Source organism: Lepidochelys kempii, chromosome 4, assembly GCF_965140265.1.
Source record: "Lepidochelys kempii isolate rLepKem1 chromosome 4, rLepKem1.hap2, whole genome shotgun sequence".
NCBI classification, from domain to species: domain Eukaryota; kingdom Metazoa; phylum Chordata; order Testudines; family Cheloniidae; genus Lepidochelys; species Lepidochelys kempii.
Genome location: NC_133259.1, coordinates 16,504,591 through 16,522,766, shown reverse-complemented (window position 1 = coordinate 16,522,766; position 18,176 = coordinate 16,504,591). Strand labels below are relative to the sequence as shown.

Sequence of the window (18,176 nt, the reverse complement as noted above, 5' to 3'; positions counted from 1 at the left end):
AACCTATGTTAGCTTTGGGTCTGGTTTCGACTGCCAGATGCATCAATTCAAATGAAGTTGTCTTACATGAGGCACATCTCTTGCGTTGGATGTTTACCGAGAAGATGAATGCAGGGCTGTCTGCCGCCTTGTTCTGTCTAGGTCTGTGATGTACCTGGTATCCTGAGGGAATGAGGTGCGCGAGCACAGGGCTTGCTGAATCCAGTCAGGTCTTGGGGATGCAGACTATATTGGGTACTTTGTCACTGATGAGGTTGTATATTGTTTGTTGTTTGTTAGCGGAAAATCTTGCATTGTTCATCATCAGCTTTAGTTTGTATTGCCTGCTTCTGGTCCCTGCCTCAGTAGGGGTCTTGTACAGTGTGTAGGCATTAAATGTCTGAAATCGGGTTTCTTTTTTCCGTTTCCTTAGACAGTTCTTCCTAATTAGAACAGTAATAGGTGGTGATGTAGAGGTTGCTCGGGTTGGGAAGTTGTTACAGATTCCACCCTTAGATGCTAAGTGTAGATTTAGGCTCCTATGAAGTACCTACTTCGGACCATCTTAGCTTCTGTATTCATCATACATAACTGAACCTCACTTCTGCTCTTCCCACTATCCGTGCTTCTGAGCCTGTGATAGTCTATCTCCTCCTCCTCCCCTTTTAATCACAATAATTTTGCCTACTGGACGGCACACATCTGTGTCCCAAAACCAAAGCTCTGGCCTGCTACTCTAACCAATAAAAACAGATATTTCCCACTTCCTGGGGCTAACCCAGCATTAATTGAAGCCTCATACCATATGATTACCCTCTTCCCTTATTATTTGAATAGACTAGTATAGTGGCTATTTTGACAGTCAATCGCGCTGTTGCCACACGTAAATACTGCATGAATGTCAGACACCCTTGAATGCAAATGTCAGGGCCTGGGCACATTCCCCTTGAACAAGTGCTGCAATGAAATGAATAGGAAGGGTTATTAGCTGCCACAGGGGATGTTCAGTGTTTTCTGTAATAGAAAGGAAGTCAGGGAGCTTATCTCTGCTCTCACCTCTGCCTGATTCCTCCACTCTCTCCCACTGCAGGTTTTCTCGGCTCCCTGCTGCTGCATAGTTTTTAACCCTCTCTCTTATAACTGTCTTAAGAGTTCTACCAGCATATGACTCAAGCCCTGTTAGGAAAGAACTGCTACGCTTCTCTCTGTTACCTTAACTGAAACATCTGTTCAGCAGTGAGCTGTTTGATGGGGAACCTGAGCTATTGTCCTCAGAATTGCTAAACTTATTCTTTTGGGTTCACAGAATGATAGAAGAGTAGGGTTGGAAGAGACCTCAGAAGGTCACCTAGTCCAACCCTCAATGCTCTGCTTCAGATACATGTGTGGGGCTCTGGCTGATGGCAGCATGTCCTGTCTAATAGCTGGGCTGGATGCTGCCAAAGCTTGTCAGGAATGGGAGACTGGAACCAATACTGAAACCAGTTTAGCTTATAGCGTGTGTGAGACAAAAAACCTTGTGCTGCCTTGCGATAGAGGCATGGTTGAGCCTCAAGTCTCGGTTGAGCTGAAAAGAGATTTGTTTTGCCTACACTAGCAGTCAAGCTGTTTTCAACAGTGGGGCCTTCTGGTTCATTTCTGACAGCCTTGGAATAGGCCAATTTTGTGATAGGGCCGAAAGGGAACTTCTTCCATAGTTCTCATCCAGGGGTGTCCTTGTAAAATCACGTTGGATCACTCCTGTCACGGGGGGCACCTCCCTGTGGCCACAGCTGGGGATTAGCTCATGACCAATCTGACGCCCCCCTCCTTCAGTTTCTCACCCCATTGTCTCATTCTCTTCTCTCTCTCTGGAGTCAGGTTACTGCCCCTCCATCCCTCAGGGTGCTCTCTCTTCATGGCTTGGTCCTCTGGCCAGGTCACTGTAGTCTTTCCCTTCCGGGGTCTCAAAGTCCTACTGGACAAACTGACTCAAGCAGTCTTCTGCTCCACTGCCCAGTCTGTGCCACTTCCTCAGTGGCTGGTAGGGGAACCCAGGCCTGCCCCCTACTCTGGGTTCCAGCCCAGGGACTTCTACAACCAGTGGGCAAGGTCTGCACTGTCCCAGACCTCGCTGCTGTTTCCCTTAGCTGCTTCCTACTTCACCTCTTTCCAGCTCCTTCTCTACCCTCATCTGGGTACTCTCTTCCCAGGGCTTCTAATCCCCCCTCCCATTTGTTCCTTTCCCTCTCTAAGCCCAGAAAGTTACTGCAGCCCCCTTCTTATTCTCTAATTCCTGGATTTAGAGCAGTTTAGCCTGCCTCTTGCTCAGCTGGGCTTCATCATCAACTAAAAGTTTCATAGATTCATAGATATTAAGGTCAGAAGGGACCATTAGGATCATCTTGTCTGACCTCATGCACAATGCAGGCCACAGAATCTCACCCACACACTCCTGCGAAAAACCTCTCACCTATGCCTGAGCTATTGAAGTCCTCGAATCGTGGTTTAAAGACTTCAAGGAGCAGAGAATCCTCCAGAAAGTGACCTGTGCCCTATGCTACAGAGGAAGGCAAAAAACCTCCAGGGCCTCTTCCAATCTGCCCTGGAGGAAAATTCCTTCCTGACCCCAAATATGGGGATCAGCTGAACCCTGAGCATATGGGCAAGATTCACCAGCCAGATACCCAAGAAAGAATTCTCTGTAGTAACTCAGATCCCACCCCATCTCATATCCCATCACAGGCCTTTGGGCCTATTTACCATGAATATTTAAAGATTAATTAATTGCCAAAATCATGTTATCCCATCATACCATCTCCTCCATAAACTTATCGAGTTTAATCTTAAAGCCAGATAGGTCTTTTGCCCCCACTGCTTCCCTTGGAAGGCTGTTCCAGAACTTCACTCCTCTGATGGTTAGAAACCTTCGTCTAATTTCAAGTCAAAACTTCCTAATGACCAGTTTCTATCCATTTGTTCTTGTGTCCACGTTGGTACTGAGCTTAAATAATTCCTCTGCCTCTCCAGTATTTATCCCTCTGATATATTTATAGAGAGCAATCATATCTCCCCTCAACCTTCTTTTAGTTAGGCTAAACAAGCCAAGCTCCTTGAGTCTCCTTTCATAAGACAGGTTTTCCATTCCTCAGATCATCCCAGTAGCCTTCTCTGTACCTGTTCCAGTTTGAATTCATCCTTCTTAAACATGGGAGACCAGAACTGCACATAGTATTACAGATGAGGTCTCAACAGTGCCTTGTATAACGGTACTAACGGTATTATCTCTACTGGAAATAGAATAATAGAATATCAGGGTTGGAAGGGACCTCAGGAGGTCATCTAGTCCAACCCCCTGCTCAAAGCAGGACCGATCCCCGACTAAATCATCCCAGCCAAGGCTTTGTCAAGCCTGACCTTAAAAACTTCTAGGGAAGGAGATTCCACCACCTCCCTAGGTAACGCAATACCTCGCCTGATGCATCCCAGGACTGCATTAGCTTTTTTCATGGCCATATCACATTGGTGGCTCATAGTCAACCTATGATCAACCAATACTCCAAAGTCCTTCTCCTCCTCCGTTACTTCTAATTGATGCGTCCCCAGCTTATAACTAAAATTCTTGTTATTAATCCCTAAATGCATAACCTTACACTTCTCACTATTAAATTTCATCCTGTTACTATTACTCCAGTTTACAAGGTCATCCAAATCTTCCTGTATGATATCCCAGTCTCTCTCTAAATTAGCAATACCTCCCAGCTTTGTATCATCCGCAAACTTTATTAGCACACTCCCACTTTTTGTACCAAGGTCAGTAATAAAAAGATTAAATAAGATTGGTCCCAAAACTGATCCCTGAGGAACTCCACTGGTAACCTCCCTCCAGCCTGACAGTTCACCTTTCAGTGGGACCTGCTGTAGTCTCCCTGTTCACCATTTCCTTATCCACCTTTCAGTTTTCATATTGATCCCCATCTTTTCCAATTTAACTAATAATTCCCCATGTGGCACGGTATCAAACACCTTACTGAAATCTAGGTAAATTAGATCCACTGCATTTCCTTTGTCTAAAAAACCTGTTACTTTCTCAAAGAAGGAGATCGGGTTGGTTTGGCACGATCTACCTTTTGTAAAACCATGTTGTATTTTGTTCCATTTATCATTGACCTCAATGTCCTTAACTACTTCAAAATTTTTTCCAAGACTTTGCATACTACAGATGTTAAACTAACAGGCCTGTAGTTACCCGGGTCACTTTTTTTTTCCCTTTCTTGAAAATAGGAACTATGTTCGCAATTCTCCAATCATACAGTACAACCCCTGAGTTTACAGATTCATTAAAAATTCTTGCTAATGGGCTTGCAATTTCATGTGCCAATTCCTTTAATATTCTTAGATGAAGATTATCTGGGCCCCCTGATTTAGTCCCATTAAGCTGTTCAAGTCTGGCTTCTACCTCAGCTGTGGTAATATCTACCTCCATATCCTCATTCCCATTTGTCATGCTACCATTATCCCTAAGATCCTCTTTAGCCTTATTAAAGACTGAGGCAAAGTATTTGTTTAGATATTGGGCCATGCCTAGATTATCCTTGACCTCCACTCCATCCTTAGTGTTTAGCGGTCCCACTTCTTCTTCTTTGTTTTCTTCTTATTTATATGGCTGTAGAACCTTTTACTATTGGTTTTAATTCCCTTTGCAAGGTCCAACTCTACTTGACTTTTAGCCTGTCTCACTTTATCCCTGCATGTTCTGACCTCAATAAGGTAGCTTTCCTTGCTGATCCCTCCCATCTTCCACTCCCTGTATGCGTTCTGCTTTTTCTTAATCACCTCTCTGAGATGCTTGCTCACCCAGATTGGTCTACAACTCCTGCCTATAAATTTTTTCCCCTTTCTTGGGATGCAGGCTTCCGATAGCTTCTGCAGCTTTGATTTAAAGTAATCCCAGGCCTCCTCTGCCTTTGGATCCATAAGTTCTTCCAGTCCAATCCACTTACCTAACTAATTTCCTTAATTTTTGAAAGTCAGCGCTTTTGAAATAAAAAACCCTAGTTGCAGATTTATTTTTGTTAATCCTTCCGTTCAGTTTGAACTGAATTAGCTCAAATGGCATCCCCTCTAGTCGGTTCAGCAACTACTTGATGAAGGAATCCATCAGCTATCGCATCTAGGAAAATCTGAGCCCTATTATTATTACTAGCACTCGTCCTCCAGTCTATACCTGGGAAGTTAAAGTCTCCCATGATCACGCAGTTTCCATTAGTATTTACTTCATTAAAAACATTCAGCCCTGACTCTTCTTCTCCAGCCTCCCTGTGCAGCCTGTCTCAGGGTTAATTGCCTCTTCCTCTCTACTCCGACCTTGTGTGAAGTAGGCACCCAAGGCCCTTCTTGTTTTCCATCATGTGGTTTAGCAATAGGGGATTGTTTGTCAAATGTCTTTGCTGCCCCTTCTCAATGGGGGAAGCAAAACCACAATGCATTTTATTGATGTGATGACCAAATTTGCTACAGAAACCTTGTATAGATAAAGATGTTGCTTCCTGTGAACTGAATTAAGCTACATCAATGTAAACCAGAGGTGGGCAAACTATCGTCCATGGGCCACATCCAGCCTGGTCCCTGAGCTCCTGGCCGGGGAGGCTAGCCCCTGGCCCCTCCTCTGCTGTTCCCCCTCCCCCGCAGCCATGCTGCCGCACGGGCACCAGCACTGCAGGCCCCTGCCGCTCTGAGTGGCATGGTAAGGGGGTGGCGGTGGCATGCTCGTGGCAGTGCAGGGGTTGGGTAGGGAGTCCCGGGGGGCAGTCAGGGGACAGGGAGCGGTTGGATGGGGCGGAGGTTCTGGGGCGGGGTGGTCAGGGAACAGGGGAGGTTGGATAGGGTGTGGGAGTCCCGGGGGGCCTGTTGGTGGATGGGGAGGTGGATAGGGGTCGGGGGACAGTCAGGGGACAGGGAGTGGGGGGGGGTTGGATAGTGGGTGGGATCCCGGGGGGCGGGGGCGGTTTGGGGCGGGGGGGTCCTGGGAGGGAGCGGTCAGGGGACAAAGAGCAAGGGGGGTTGGATGGGTCGGGTGTTCTGAGGAGGGCGGGAAGTGGGAGGGGGCGGATAGGGGGCGGGGGCCAGGCTGTTTTGGGGGGCACAGCCTTCCCTACCTGGCCCTCCATACAGTTTCGCAGCCCGATGTGGCCGTCGGGCCAAAAAGGTTGCCCGCCCCTGATGTAAACCAACTGTAAATTGAGATGAGTATCCACACCGCAGTTTGCCCAGTTTAACTAAATCAATGTAAAACCCAATATTTGTGAAACCGGTGCAACTTTTTCAAAAAGGGAAGCCAGAGATAGATAGATGAGGCCACGATCCTGCAACTTTTTCCCTCTGCATTTTAAATCAATGATGCACCTGGTGGGGTTGCACCAGGGTAGAACATGTTACAGGATCGGGTATCTTCTATCTATCTCCCTAATCTATCTAATCACAAGACGTATGTTGGCCACTGCACTTAAAATCTCTCTTTTTGCTTTTCCAGGTGAAGGCTTCCACAATTACCATCACACCTTTCCATTTGATTATTCAGCCAGCGAGCTTGGCTTGAAATTCAACCCAACCACATGGTTCATTGACTTCATGTTTTGGTTGGGGTTGGTTACTGACCGAAAACAGGCTCCCAAGGAGATGATCTTAGCCCGCAAAGAGAGGACTGGTGATGGCAGTGCTTGAAAATGTAACATTTCTGTGTAAATCGATGCTGTCGTGTGTGTCTGTATGTGTGTGTGTGTGTGTGTGTGTGTGCATTTTTTCTTTGGGAAAAATAGTTTTTTCAGATAAAATGGGCTAAATTAATCCCTGGGATAACTCCGTTTACTTTAGTGGCTTTATGTCAGGGGTGAATTTCGTCCCAATTCTTTTCGTATTAGCTGTTTTATGTCCAAATCCCAGACTATTAAGTGTAAAAATATTGGATATTATTTAATATTAGTGTTAAACATCCTAGATCTTTGATTTTAGTCATTCTAGTTTAAGTCCAGTGTACACTGTAATATGCTTGTTCGTGTTAACCCTGGCAAGATGGAGGAGTTAACTATCCTTTCAAAGTGCGGTCCAGGTGAATGTTTGTTTTGTTTTTACTAGTCGACCAAACATACTTTGAGACATAATTTTGGGGGGGGGGAGGCGAGGGGGGTTGCAGATAGGGCCTGATATGCTGTTGAAAAACAAACAGAAAAGAATGTTTAAAAAATCCCCTGTACTGGGGAAAAATCAGTTTTAAAAAAGATGTTTGTCTGAAAATCTGTTTCCTTATTTTTCTTTATCCTGGTTGCAAGACCCTTGCTCCACTGTCTTTGTTTATATGAAATTCATTTATTGCTAAGCAGGCTTTTGTGTTAAAAGCTACACACTATACAAGCCAAAATACAAACTGATGCCATGCTTAGCTGATTCGTTCATTGTCACATAAACATTGTAACTCGTAATGATATACTGCTCAACTATGTCTTAAACCAAAAAAAAGCTTCGATTTAAATGTTTGGAGACCTAATTTATATTCTAACAGGTCACAACCACAGCTGCATGCATATTTTAGCTACTTCTGCACAATAGGTGTCTTAATTTTTTTCCCAGCTTTCACTATCAGGTCTTTAAAACCTGGCCTTTATTTAGATCACAGTTTTTCCTTATGTTACAACTGCATGCAGCCTCTATTGGTTTCAGAGCAAAATATTTATTAAAAAAGTTATGTAGCTTCTGGATTTAACAGTTGCCTTGTAATGTCCGATTTAATGGGACCTACAGCCCTTTGTATTAGATGGTAGCCAGTGCAGGAGAAAGGCTTTATATTGTCTGCACTGGAGCACTTTTGAAGACAGAGGGCCTGATTCTCATTTACAGGGTTTGTCTACACTTAAAATGCTACAGCTGCACCGCTTCACGGCCTATGCTGATGGGAGGGGTTAGGTACTCCACCTCCCCGAGAGGCACTAACTAGCTCGATGGAAGAATTCTTCTATCAACCTAGCGTTGTCTACACAGGGGCTTAGGTCAGCTTAACTATGTTCTGGGGTGTGTGGATTTTTCACACCCCTGACCAACATAGTTAAACCGGTCTAATTTTCTAGTGTAGCCCAGGCCTAAGATTCCCTTTGCCCTTTTCTGGCAGCGTGCATGTGCCCACTTTCACGCCCATTTACACTGCAAAGGGAGGAGGGAGGGATGGTCTTAGTATAAATGAGAATCAGGCCAAGTTATTTTCAGGAAAGATGTACAATTTTCAAACCAAACTCAGTTCTTTTGGGTTTGTTTCAGTTTTCTTTAGTTTTGTTTTTTTAAATGATGCCAATATAAAATAATTGTCCTTATTCTGTACTTCATCCAGCAGGTGTTTAACAGTGTTAATTTGCCATTAATGACATGTAAACTCTTGAATAATTTACAATAAACAGCTATGAATTAGCCTGTGGCCTGGTCCTTATTTGAAGATCTTTCATTAAATGGTGGTTTTATGAATGAATGATCAAAAATATTACACTCCTGCTCTGTGGCCAGTGATTACTACAATCCTTTGTGAAGTCTCATCTACGTCTGAACATGGCTCCATCCATTACCATAATATCTACCACCTCAAAACAATGAATTCATCCTCACATCATCCCTATTTGACAGGTGGGGAAACTGAGGCAAAGCTATGGGATTGGACTTGTTCAAGTTCGCACAGGACATTAGTATCAGAGCCAGGAACAAAACCCAAATCTCCTGAGTCCTTGTCCAAGGTCTTAGCTACAAGATCATCACCTGCTTTCTCGCTTCCTTGAATCTTACAGTTGGGCCCAACAAAGAGTGGCTAAAATGAGCAGGAACCCACATGTGCAAAATGTAGCTGGTCGGTGGATTTGGAGGTGATGAGGTGTATGTGAGGGAGAGTGGCAAGGAAGAGATACATATGCCTCTCATAGATGATTTGTCCCTTTATAAAAAGTCCTGTTGTTATTGCGGTTTACCAGTTGGGGAAATAACATGAATTCAATGGAGAGCTAAACTTGGGTTTATAGCTTTCAGTTAATCTTTGGAATGAAGGATCTCAAAATTATACCAGTACTATCCCTGGACTGTGTTGAGTTCACTTCTCTCCAAGCACATCTATAGAGCAAAACTTCACTACTTCCTATTATGGACCCAATCCTGCAAATAGATGTATTGGTGTGAATCTTTATGACTGCATGGAGTTAAACTGAATTCAATGGTACTTTGCACTGATGTAAGAGATCCACACTAGATCACATTTCAGCAGTACTAGGACCTAAGACTTTGCAAATGACAGATGCTTTTTGTGAATTCGAGAGCCAGCAAAGAAACATGATTTTGTAAAAAAAAAAAAAAAAAAAAAAAAATTAAGGCTACTACATCAAAACAATGTGCTTTGTACTTCTTTGTGCTTTACTTTCTTCTTTACTTTGCATTTCGGTGGCTAAAGATAAGCACCTAAATCAGCATGCAGCAGAGCTGGTTGAAAAATACCAATAATTTTCACAGGAAATTTTTTTGGGGAAAACAAAAATGTTCCTGGGAAATTTTGAAAGATTTTGACAAAAATCTTCAACCAGAAATGGAAAATGTTTTGCTTTTTGCAAACTGCTTTTGGTAAAAAAAATTTATATATATGTTAATATTTTCAGTTTCCCATTTTTCATCAGAAGCCCAGAAAATTTCCATCAAAATAAGGCATTTCTAAGACAAACATTCAGTTTGATCAGAAGACCCATTTTTTGGTCACCGAAATATTTCTGTGAACAAATTTCAACTGGCTTCTGATATTTAGGCTCCTGAATAAAAGCGGCCTGATTTTCACAGGTGCTAATGCCAGAGCTCCCTTTGATCTCAATCGGAGTAGGCGCGAGCTGTATCTACACGTATCATACCAGACTGAAATCCCCCGAGTCAGAACACCACCAAGTCCCTCCCTTGGTGGCAGATTCCTTACCCTTAAACTGGGGCCTGTAATAGTCATCATACTAGACTCGTTGAGCCATTGTGGAAACAGTGATGCAGCCTGCTAGGGCTGACTTTCCAGAGGCAGAAGACTGGAGCGGAGAAGCAAGGAAGAAGGTAGGACTTGAGGAGAGGTGGGATGAAGAGCAAAAAAGTAGTATGAGGGAACAGGGTGGAAAATATGCCAGTGGACAGAACCTAGGAGGGAATGGCAATGGGGTTTTTTGTTTTAAAATATAGTCACCCAAACCATATCCCTGAACTCTGATTTTCCCTAGTCCTCCAACAGACTTCATTCAGCCCACTATCCCCTGGTATTCACACACTGTTCATGCTGAGTGCCTGATTTCCAAAAGACCTAGTCCCTTTCTTCTTATTCGGTGGAGTTCATTGGAGTGATGCTGATTGACACAAGCTGAGAATCTGGCCCTCACATGTAGTTCAGAGCCACAGGGCCAGATTCTGCTCTCAGTTACACCATCAGCAACCCACAGTAACTCCCTAGATTTCAAGTGTTATGCCTGCTATACAGCCGAGTGGCTAAGAGCGCAGTCTGACCCAAGATCATGGTAACAGCCTGCCCTGTTACAAACATCCTTTCTGACAATCTCCTCTCTGTGCCAGATGCTATTTGGACAGCCAGACTTCTTCACAAGCTCACAAACTGCGGGCCAGCTCTTTAGCCACTTCAGTGGAACTACGCCGACTTACATGAGCAGGATAGCTCTCTGTGGGTCTGCAGTTCAACTCCCAGCTTTCTCAGTCAGCAGCTTGCTCTGTTTTCCCAGATCTGCAGGCAGACAGGATTACGCTTATAATACCTTATGCTTAACAGACAGATTGTGTACACACCTCTGCTATGCCATATGTCAGACATATTACAATTTATTAACAGAGTGACACCTTGGGAGGGGAAAGGGTGCTGAAGGATGTGACAGGCACGCATAGGAAAATAAAATACGTTAAAGAGAAAACCCAAACTGGTGTGGTCAGATATACCCACTTTGCACTGTCCAGAAGTACACCATGGTGAATGGAGTTCTGTAGACCCAACTACATTCTCCACGTAGGTCTAACACTGGAAAAACAGCCATTGCAGTTATTTTGGCCATATAATTGGCTACATGGCAGGATGCAGTTAATCTCTTACAGGCTGTTAGGGCAGAGGGACTGGTTAGCTGGTGAGGCAGGTTTCACTGTGCTCTTGAAATAATTCATATTGTCTGTAATAACTCAACACCAAAATAGGGCTCTGCATACAGGAACGACTCATTTCATTACATGATTGCACACTGTGGCCTGCATTTGCAAAACGGGCTAATGATTTTGGTACTTCAACTTCAGGTTGTCCAATTTGATGTGTTTGAAAGAGGGCTGATTTTCAGAGGGCAGCTACTCAGCATTTAGGGCCCCTTCAGGTGTCTCAGGTTGAGCACCCCAAATCAGTCACTTTTGCAAGTTTAGGCCTATTAGATAATGCACTGAAACAGGATTTTTCTACTACCCTAAATACAGGAGCAACAGCTTGACATATTTTTGCATCCTTTGGGGGTTACCCTATTCTATTGCCACGGTGTTTCACACTAGATTTCTAGACAGTTGTTCTCTGATCACTTTTCTAATCTGTTTTATTCTTTAATTTTGGCCAGGTCTTGCAATAAGGTCCTGACAGGTGGAGCTCACTGCAGGATTAGGACCTGTGTACTACACATTCTCTTATCAGCCAGCAGCACAGCCTTCTTTAGTGGCCATGCAGGAGATGAACCAGTTAAGTATGCAGATAACTAACATGGATTTTGACTAGCTGCACATTTTCTCCATTACCCTGAGGCCTTGGCTATACTAGGGAAATATTGGCGCAGTTGTCCACTATTGTTAATTTTGGTTCACCCGCAAACAAGAGTAGGAACGCTTTCAAAAACTGTCCTTGTGTAGCTAAGGCCTATGTTGTCTACTTAGTCTGTGTTACACGTTGTATTAGCACAGTCTTCTGTGTGCTTGACTTTCACGGCTGTATTTGTCTGGCATATGTAGCCCATCTTTCAAGATGCTAGAGAGTTTCACTTAAGTTTGTAAGGGAAACAAATGGTGTTGTATTGTATTGCTTTGGCCCTGATCCTGCAATGAGTTCTGGAAGAGCAGACTCTGTAGGTACACAGTGCCCCATTGAAGTCGTGGGGCTGTGCATGGACACAGGGGTCCACCCATTGAGCACTCAGTGCAGAATCAGGCCCCAAATCATAATGCACACAAACAATGGGCCAGGGGAAGATTGCACATGCAAAGTAGAGCTGAGGACATTTTTTCAGGAAACAGTACATTTGCCAGAATATTCATTTTGACAGGCACGGACACGACTCGTGAATTCAGATTAAATTCGGTCAATAGTTTAGGCTGAAAAAGAAAAAGAAGAATTTGTTTTTTGAAACAGTTGAAATGATTCATCTCAGCCATTTTGAAACGTTTTGTTTCAACTTTTAGTTCAGAAGTGTTGTTTCATTTTGAAATGTAGCTATTTTTTTAAAAGGTTAAAAAAAAAATAATCCCCAAACGTCCCAAAACTAAACAAAAAAACTGAAAAAAAAATTGTTTGGGGGTCAAATGAAATATTTTGTTTGATCCAAAACCAAATGGGTTTTGTTTTGCTGAGAAACACTGGAAAAAACCCAACCCCACTTTTGGTTTGAACAGAACTCATTTTTTATTTTTCAGACATTTTGGTTTAGCCCCCAAATCAAAAACATCAAGTTTTTGCTCGGGTCTAATGCAAACATAGGCCCTGCCTTGTCCTGCAATTAGCTCTGCATGAGCTCCTGACCCTATAGGACCAGCTGCAGGTCTGGGTCCTTGCTACAGGGGTGCTAAATCAGGAGGGAAATCAGCACCCTGTCTCTAATACCCACCAGGCTATAGTAATTAGGACCTAATTCAAAGCCAGATAGTTGACAGAGGGTCTCAATTAACTGAATAGTGCTACAGCTGAAGGGCTAATTGAGGGGGAAGATTCCCCCCCTTGCAGCAGCTGGGATTATGCGAACAGACATGAAGGAAGCCTGGCAGAGACAGGCCTAGATACTGGTAGTATGATTCCTTTTCCTAGTTGCAAGTGGGAAAGCTGGCTATGGACTGTAAATATATACTACTAACGCCATAGGCTATGGCCTGCTAGAAGAATCCAATAAAAGGTGATGATGGTGATCTGGAGTTGTTGTGGTGAGTGACTGAGGCTGAAAGGGATTCTCAGGGGACCACCCTAGCGTGACAGGCCTTGTTTTGGTCCTGATCCTGCTAAGGCTTAAATCAATGCTTAGTACGATGCATGTACATAGATCTGTTGAAGGCCTTGTCATTTCCTTGGTCTTGAGTTGCTCGCTATTCGCCCTAATGTTCTTAGTGTAGTTTTATGGAGGTGGGGTTGGTAGGTTTTTGTTTTAAAGGAATCAGCAATTCTATGCTTTAGACAGATTGGGATAAATCCCATTGGAATGCTCTATCCCTGCTCCTGCCACAGCAGCGAGCCCTTTGCTATCTGTCCTACAAAATAAATATGCACTGAATGAGGTAAGGACTCCCGCAGGGCCCTAGTTTATTCACTCTGCACCTGGACCTAACATTGTAGTGTGTCTGTGAGGGGCTGTAGGAAGCCCATGCTCCCTGAGGGTAAGGAAGGGGTTAATGTAAGCCCAATGAGTGGTAGGAGATGGACCAGCTGGGCTCATGTATAGCTCCTGTTCTTACAAATTGGCTTTGCTCCCAAAGCACTGGGGTGAGCCGGGAAGTAGGCTGGGCCCTGCTGGGGAGGTGTATGTGAGGGGTTTCAAGGTATATCAGCTGATGGACTGGGATAGCTGGAAGTTAGCATTGGTGAGCTTGTTTGCTGACTCTTCTATTCATGGCAACCTGATGTAAGCAGCCCTTTGGCTTTTGGGCTGTAGATGCCCCCTTAACTGGAACGAAGGAGGAAGATGGATGTGGATGAAGCACTTGTGGATGACAAGGTGAGACTGAAGCTTTTACCTGTGAACCCCCAATGAAGGGTGCCTTTCTTCAAGAGATGGGGACTGGCTGAGAGTGGTGGCTGTTGGAAGGAGTCTTTAATGCTGCTGCTAAATTAGCCAGGTGTGTACAGCCTCTCCTGTCTGCACTCCTGACAAGGCTAAAAAGTTGTATTAGGTGTGTATCGAATGTGACCTATTTTCCCAAAGGCTCATAACTCTGCATATACCTTCCCCCCGCCGCACCCAAAAAAAAAAAAAAAGCATTCTTCACTTTGGTTAGCTAACTTGAGTTATAATAGCAGTGAAAACATGGTAACATGGGTTAGCAGCTCAAGTTCAACCCCAAGATCCCTGTAGGCTTTTACTTCAGCTGCTAACCTGAGTTAATATTAATTGCTGTGTCTTCACTGCTGTTCTAACCCAAGTTAACTCCATTTAGCTAATCCACATTAGTTAAGATCACACTTTTTGCAGTGTAGACATACCTTCAGTTGAATTAAACCTAACTCTTCTCCAAGATATTCAAAAGCACTTCTCCTCACTGTGGCTTGTTTCTCTGTTACATTTGAGCTATCTAACTTTAGCTGTTTGGGCTACAGAGTACTTCAAGAAAGGTTGCAAGAATCTCTCAGTAGAAAAGCATAGGTGGCTTCCCCCTATCTCAAACTGTAAACCTATTTTTGATCTGATTTATAACAGATCTCTAGGTGGGACCAAATCTGGAAAATTTCAGACCCAATTTTGAAAGTCTTCAAGAAGTTAAATGAAAGAAACCTAAGGGGTGGAATGGAAACACGTAACCAGTGTGAGTGCTGCTGTGCGTGCTGTATCAATGTACTCCTTTTAAAACCCCCCACAAACCACCTCAGCAATGTTTCAGCAGCTCATTCAGTGAATAGGGGAGCTGCCTTTTATTGGGACAATCACGTTAGCGATGATGCTTTCCAGTAGATGCCCCTGTTTATAATATAAAATAGAACTGAATGAGAGGAAGGTGGACCCTTTGGCTAAGGCACTGAATTAGAACTCAGGATATTTTGGTTCACTTCCTGGCTTGGTGACAATCTCTGTGGGCAAGTTACTTCTTACCTCAGGTTCCCATGTATAAAATGGGAATACTTCCTTTCTCCCACCCTCTATCAGTCACTTCAGACCCTGACTCTGCAAGGGATTATGCATGAATTTAACTTCAATGGGACTACTAGCCTTTGCAGGGTCAGGGCCCTGGATTGTAAACTCCTTGGTGCAGAGCTGGTTTCCTACCACATGTACATTCTTGACTGAGGCCTCTGGGCACGACTGGAATACAAATAATAAATAAATGGAATGGACTTGCAGTTCAGAAATAGCAGGAATTAGAAACTGTTGAAAGCAAACTCTGGAATTTAAAACGGTAGGATTAATTGAACAATCAGTTTAATGGCTATTAAGTGACACACACAAAATACTAAATTGCAGCACTTGCCTACAACTTGGAGGAGTTGACTTCCCATGCTTTGTAACAAGAAAGCCACCCCTTTCAGTGCTACTTTCCATAATTAGGGCTCTCAAGGTGAAGACTTCCTGTCTGACTGTTACATACAGCCAAGGCTCCCAAATGCTTTTTAGTGATTTATTCTTCTTTGCAATTAGATATGGGGTTTTAGGCTGTACTCCCTCTGCACCCAAAGCTCTCCTGACTCCAGTGGCACCTATGGCTATTCAAAGGATGCAGGATCAGTCCTATTGTGATTAATGTTGTTCAAAGATATTTAAGTCATGGATCACAGTGATGAATTACTTTGTGGAAACTGCCCTGAGGAGCGATCAGTTATTTGGTAGGTTACTTCCAGTTCCTATTCATTTCAACAGTCCTGTCATTCCTGTCTTAAACGTGAGTGGTGATACCCACATCCAGAATCTCCCTGTTCAACTAGCAAGAACAATGCAAACTGAATCCATCCCCTCTGACTTCTGCAGTATTGATTGCTTTTCAGACCCAGTAATCTGCAATTTGTGACGCTGCTTTTTCAAAGTAATACTAACAAGTTTTGCTTCAGTTCAATCTATAGGTATTGTATTGGAATATCTGTGTCCTTCCCCTTAACTAATATCTGATCTTAAGGTATGTCTACACTATGAAATTAGGCCGAATTTATAAAAGTCGGTTTTGTAGAAAGCGTTTTTATACAGTCGATTGTGTGTGTCCCCACACAAATGCTCTAAGTGCATGTAGTCGGCAGAGTGGGTCCACAGTACCGAGGCAACCGTCAACTTCTGGAGCGTTGCACTGTGGGTAGCTATCCCACAGTCTCTGCCGCCCATTTGAATTCTGGGTAAAAATCCCAGTGCCTGATGAGGCTAAAACATTGTCGCAGGTGGTTCTGGGTACATATCGTCAGGCCCCCCTTCCCTCCCTCCTTCCATGAAAGCAACAGCAGACAATCGTTTCGTGCCTTTTTTCTTGAGTTACCTGTGCAGATGCCATGCCACGGCAAGCATGGAGCCTGCTCAGATCACTTTGGCAATTAGGAGCACATTAAACACCACACGCATTATGCAGCACCAGAACCTGGCAAAGCGATACCGGGTGAGTAGGTGACGTCAGCGCGGTGATGAGGACATGGACACAGACTTCTCTCAAAGCACGGGCCCTGGCAATGTGGGCATCATGGTGCTAATAAGGCAGGTTCATGCGGTGGAACGCCGATTCTGGGCTTGGGAAACAAGCACAGACTGGTGGGACCGCATAGTGTTGCAGGTCTGGGATGATTCCCAGTGGCTGCGAAACTTTCGCCTGCGTAAGAGCACTTCCATAGAACTTTATGACTTGCTTTCCCCTGCCCTGAGGCACAATAATACCAAGAGGAGAGCAGCCCTCACAGTTGAGACGCAAGTGGCAATAGCTCTGTGGAAGCTTGCAACGCCAGACAGCTACCAGTCAGTCGGGAATCAATTTGGAGTGGGCAAATCTACTGTGGGGGCTGCTTTGATGCAAGTAGCCAACACAATCAAAGATCTGCTGATATCAAGGGAAGTGACCCTGGGAAATGTGCAGGTCATAGTGGATGGCTTTGCTGCAATGGGATTCCCTAACTGTGGTGGGGCCGTAGACGGAACCCATATCCGTATCTTGGCACTGGAGCACCAAGCTGGCGAGTACATAAACCGCAAGGGGTACTTTTCAATAGTGCTTCAAGCCCTGGTGGATCACAAGGGATGTTTCACCAACATCAGCGTGGGATGGCCGGGAAAGGTACATGACGCTCGCATCTTCAGGAACTCTGGTCTGTTTCAAAAGCTGCAGGAAGGGACTTTATTACCAGACCAGAAAATAACCGTTGGGGATGTTGAAATGCCTATAGTTATCCTTGGGGACCCAGCCTACCCCTTAATGCCATGGCTCATGAAGCCATACACAGGCAGCCGGGACAGTAGTCAGGAGCTGTTCAACTACAGGCTGAGCAAGTGCAGAATGGTGGTAGAATGTGTTAGGGGGCTTATTCCTTCACTCACTTACTTCCCTGGTCCTTCTCGCATGAACAGAGAGCAACAATACCCAAAGTCCAAAGGTGCAAACAATTCGATGTTTATTGGGGTGAACTTCCAGCAAGCATGATTCCAGTTTCCTTCCTTAGTGTCCCCCTTTCCAGCTCTGGCACCACAGAGCCTTACCTGTGTACCTGTTCCCATTCCTGCCCTTAGCCAAACATGATTCCAATTTCCTTACCCCCATTCCCTGTTCCCATTTTCCCCACACCCACCCACCCACTCACTCACTTCCTGATTGGCTGCAGACTATATAGTAAAACTTGAGTTCTGCTTAGCTATACCTTAACCAATCATTTTCCTGAAATTTAACTAACCAATCCTTACATATTGTAACATGATTATGTAACCAATTATATCCCACCACCTTAATTAGTTTACACCCAGCAAAATTAATTATACAGCAGCCAGGAACAATCACAGAACCAGACAGAGATTATACAGACAAACAATAGCAAAGTGGGAACTATAATGACAAAACAATACAGAAGTGAGGATTTCACATCTCAGCTATTGATAAGTGAGTTCTTGCCAGACCGGATGCTATCAAACTAAGTTTCCTTTTACATCTTCAAGGCACTTCCCTTTCGATCGGCATGATCAGGACAGGATTGTATTCCTAACAGCCCAATAGCACCTTCTTTCAATGTGACTAGTTTGGAATGTGAGGATGTGACCGTTCACTTCCCAGCTTATGGCTGCCTC

The 18,176-nt window shown here is 44.2% G+C and overlaps 1 protein-coding gene across 1 annotated transcript in view; it reads left to right on the top strand.

The window, feature by feature from the left end:
• The window catches only part of SCD5 (stearoyl-CoA desaturase 5), an 80,250-nt gene extending 71,838 nt beyond the window's left edge, over window positions 1–8,412 (top strand). The window contains exon 5 of the mRNA XM_073340509.1: window positions 6,491–8,412. Within this exon, the coding sequence (XP_073196610.1) occupies window positions 6,491–6,681 (191 nt within the window). The 3' untranslated portion in view covers window positions 6,682–8,412. The remainder of the gene's footprint in view (window positions 1–6,490) is intronic.
• The last annotated feature ends 9,764 nt before the right edge of the window (window positions 8,413–18,176 follow it).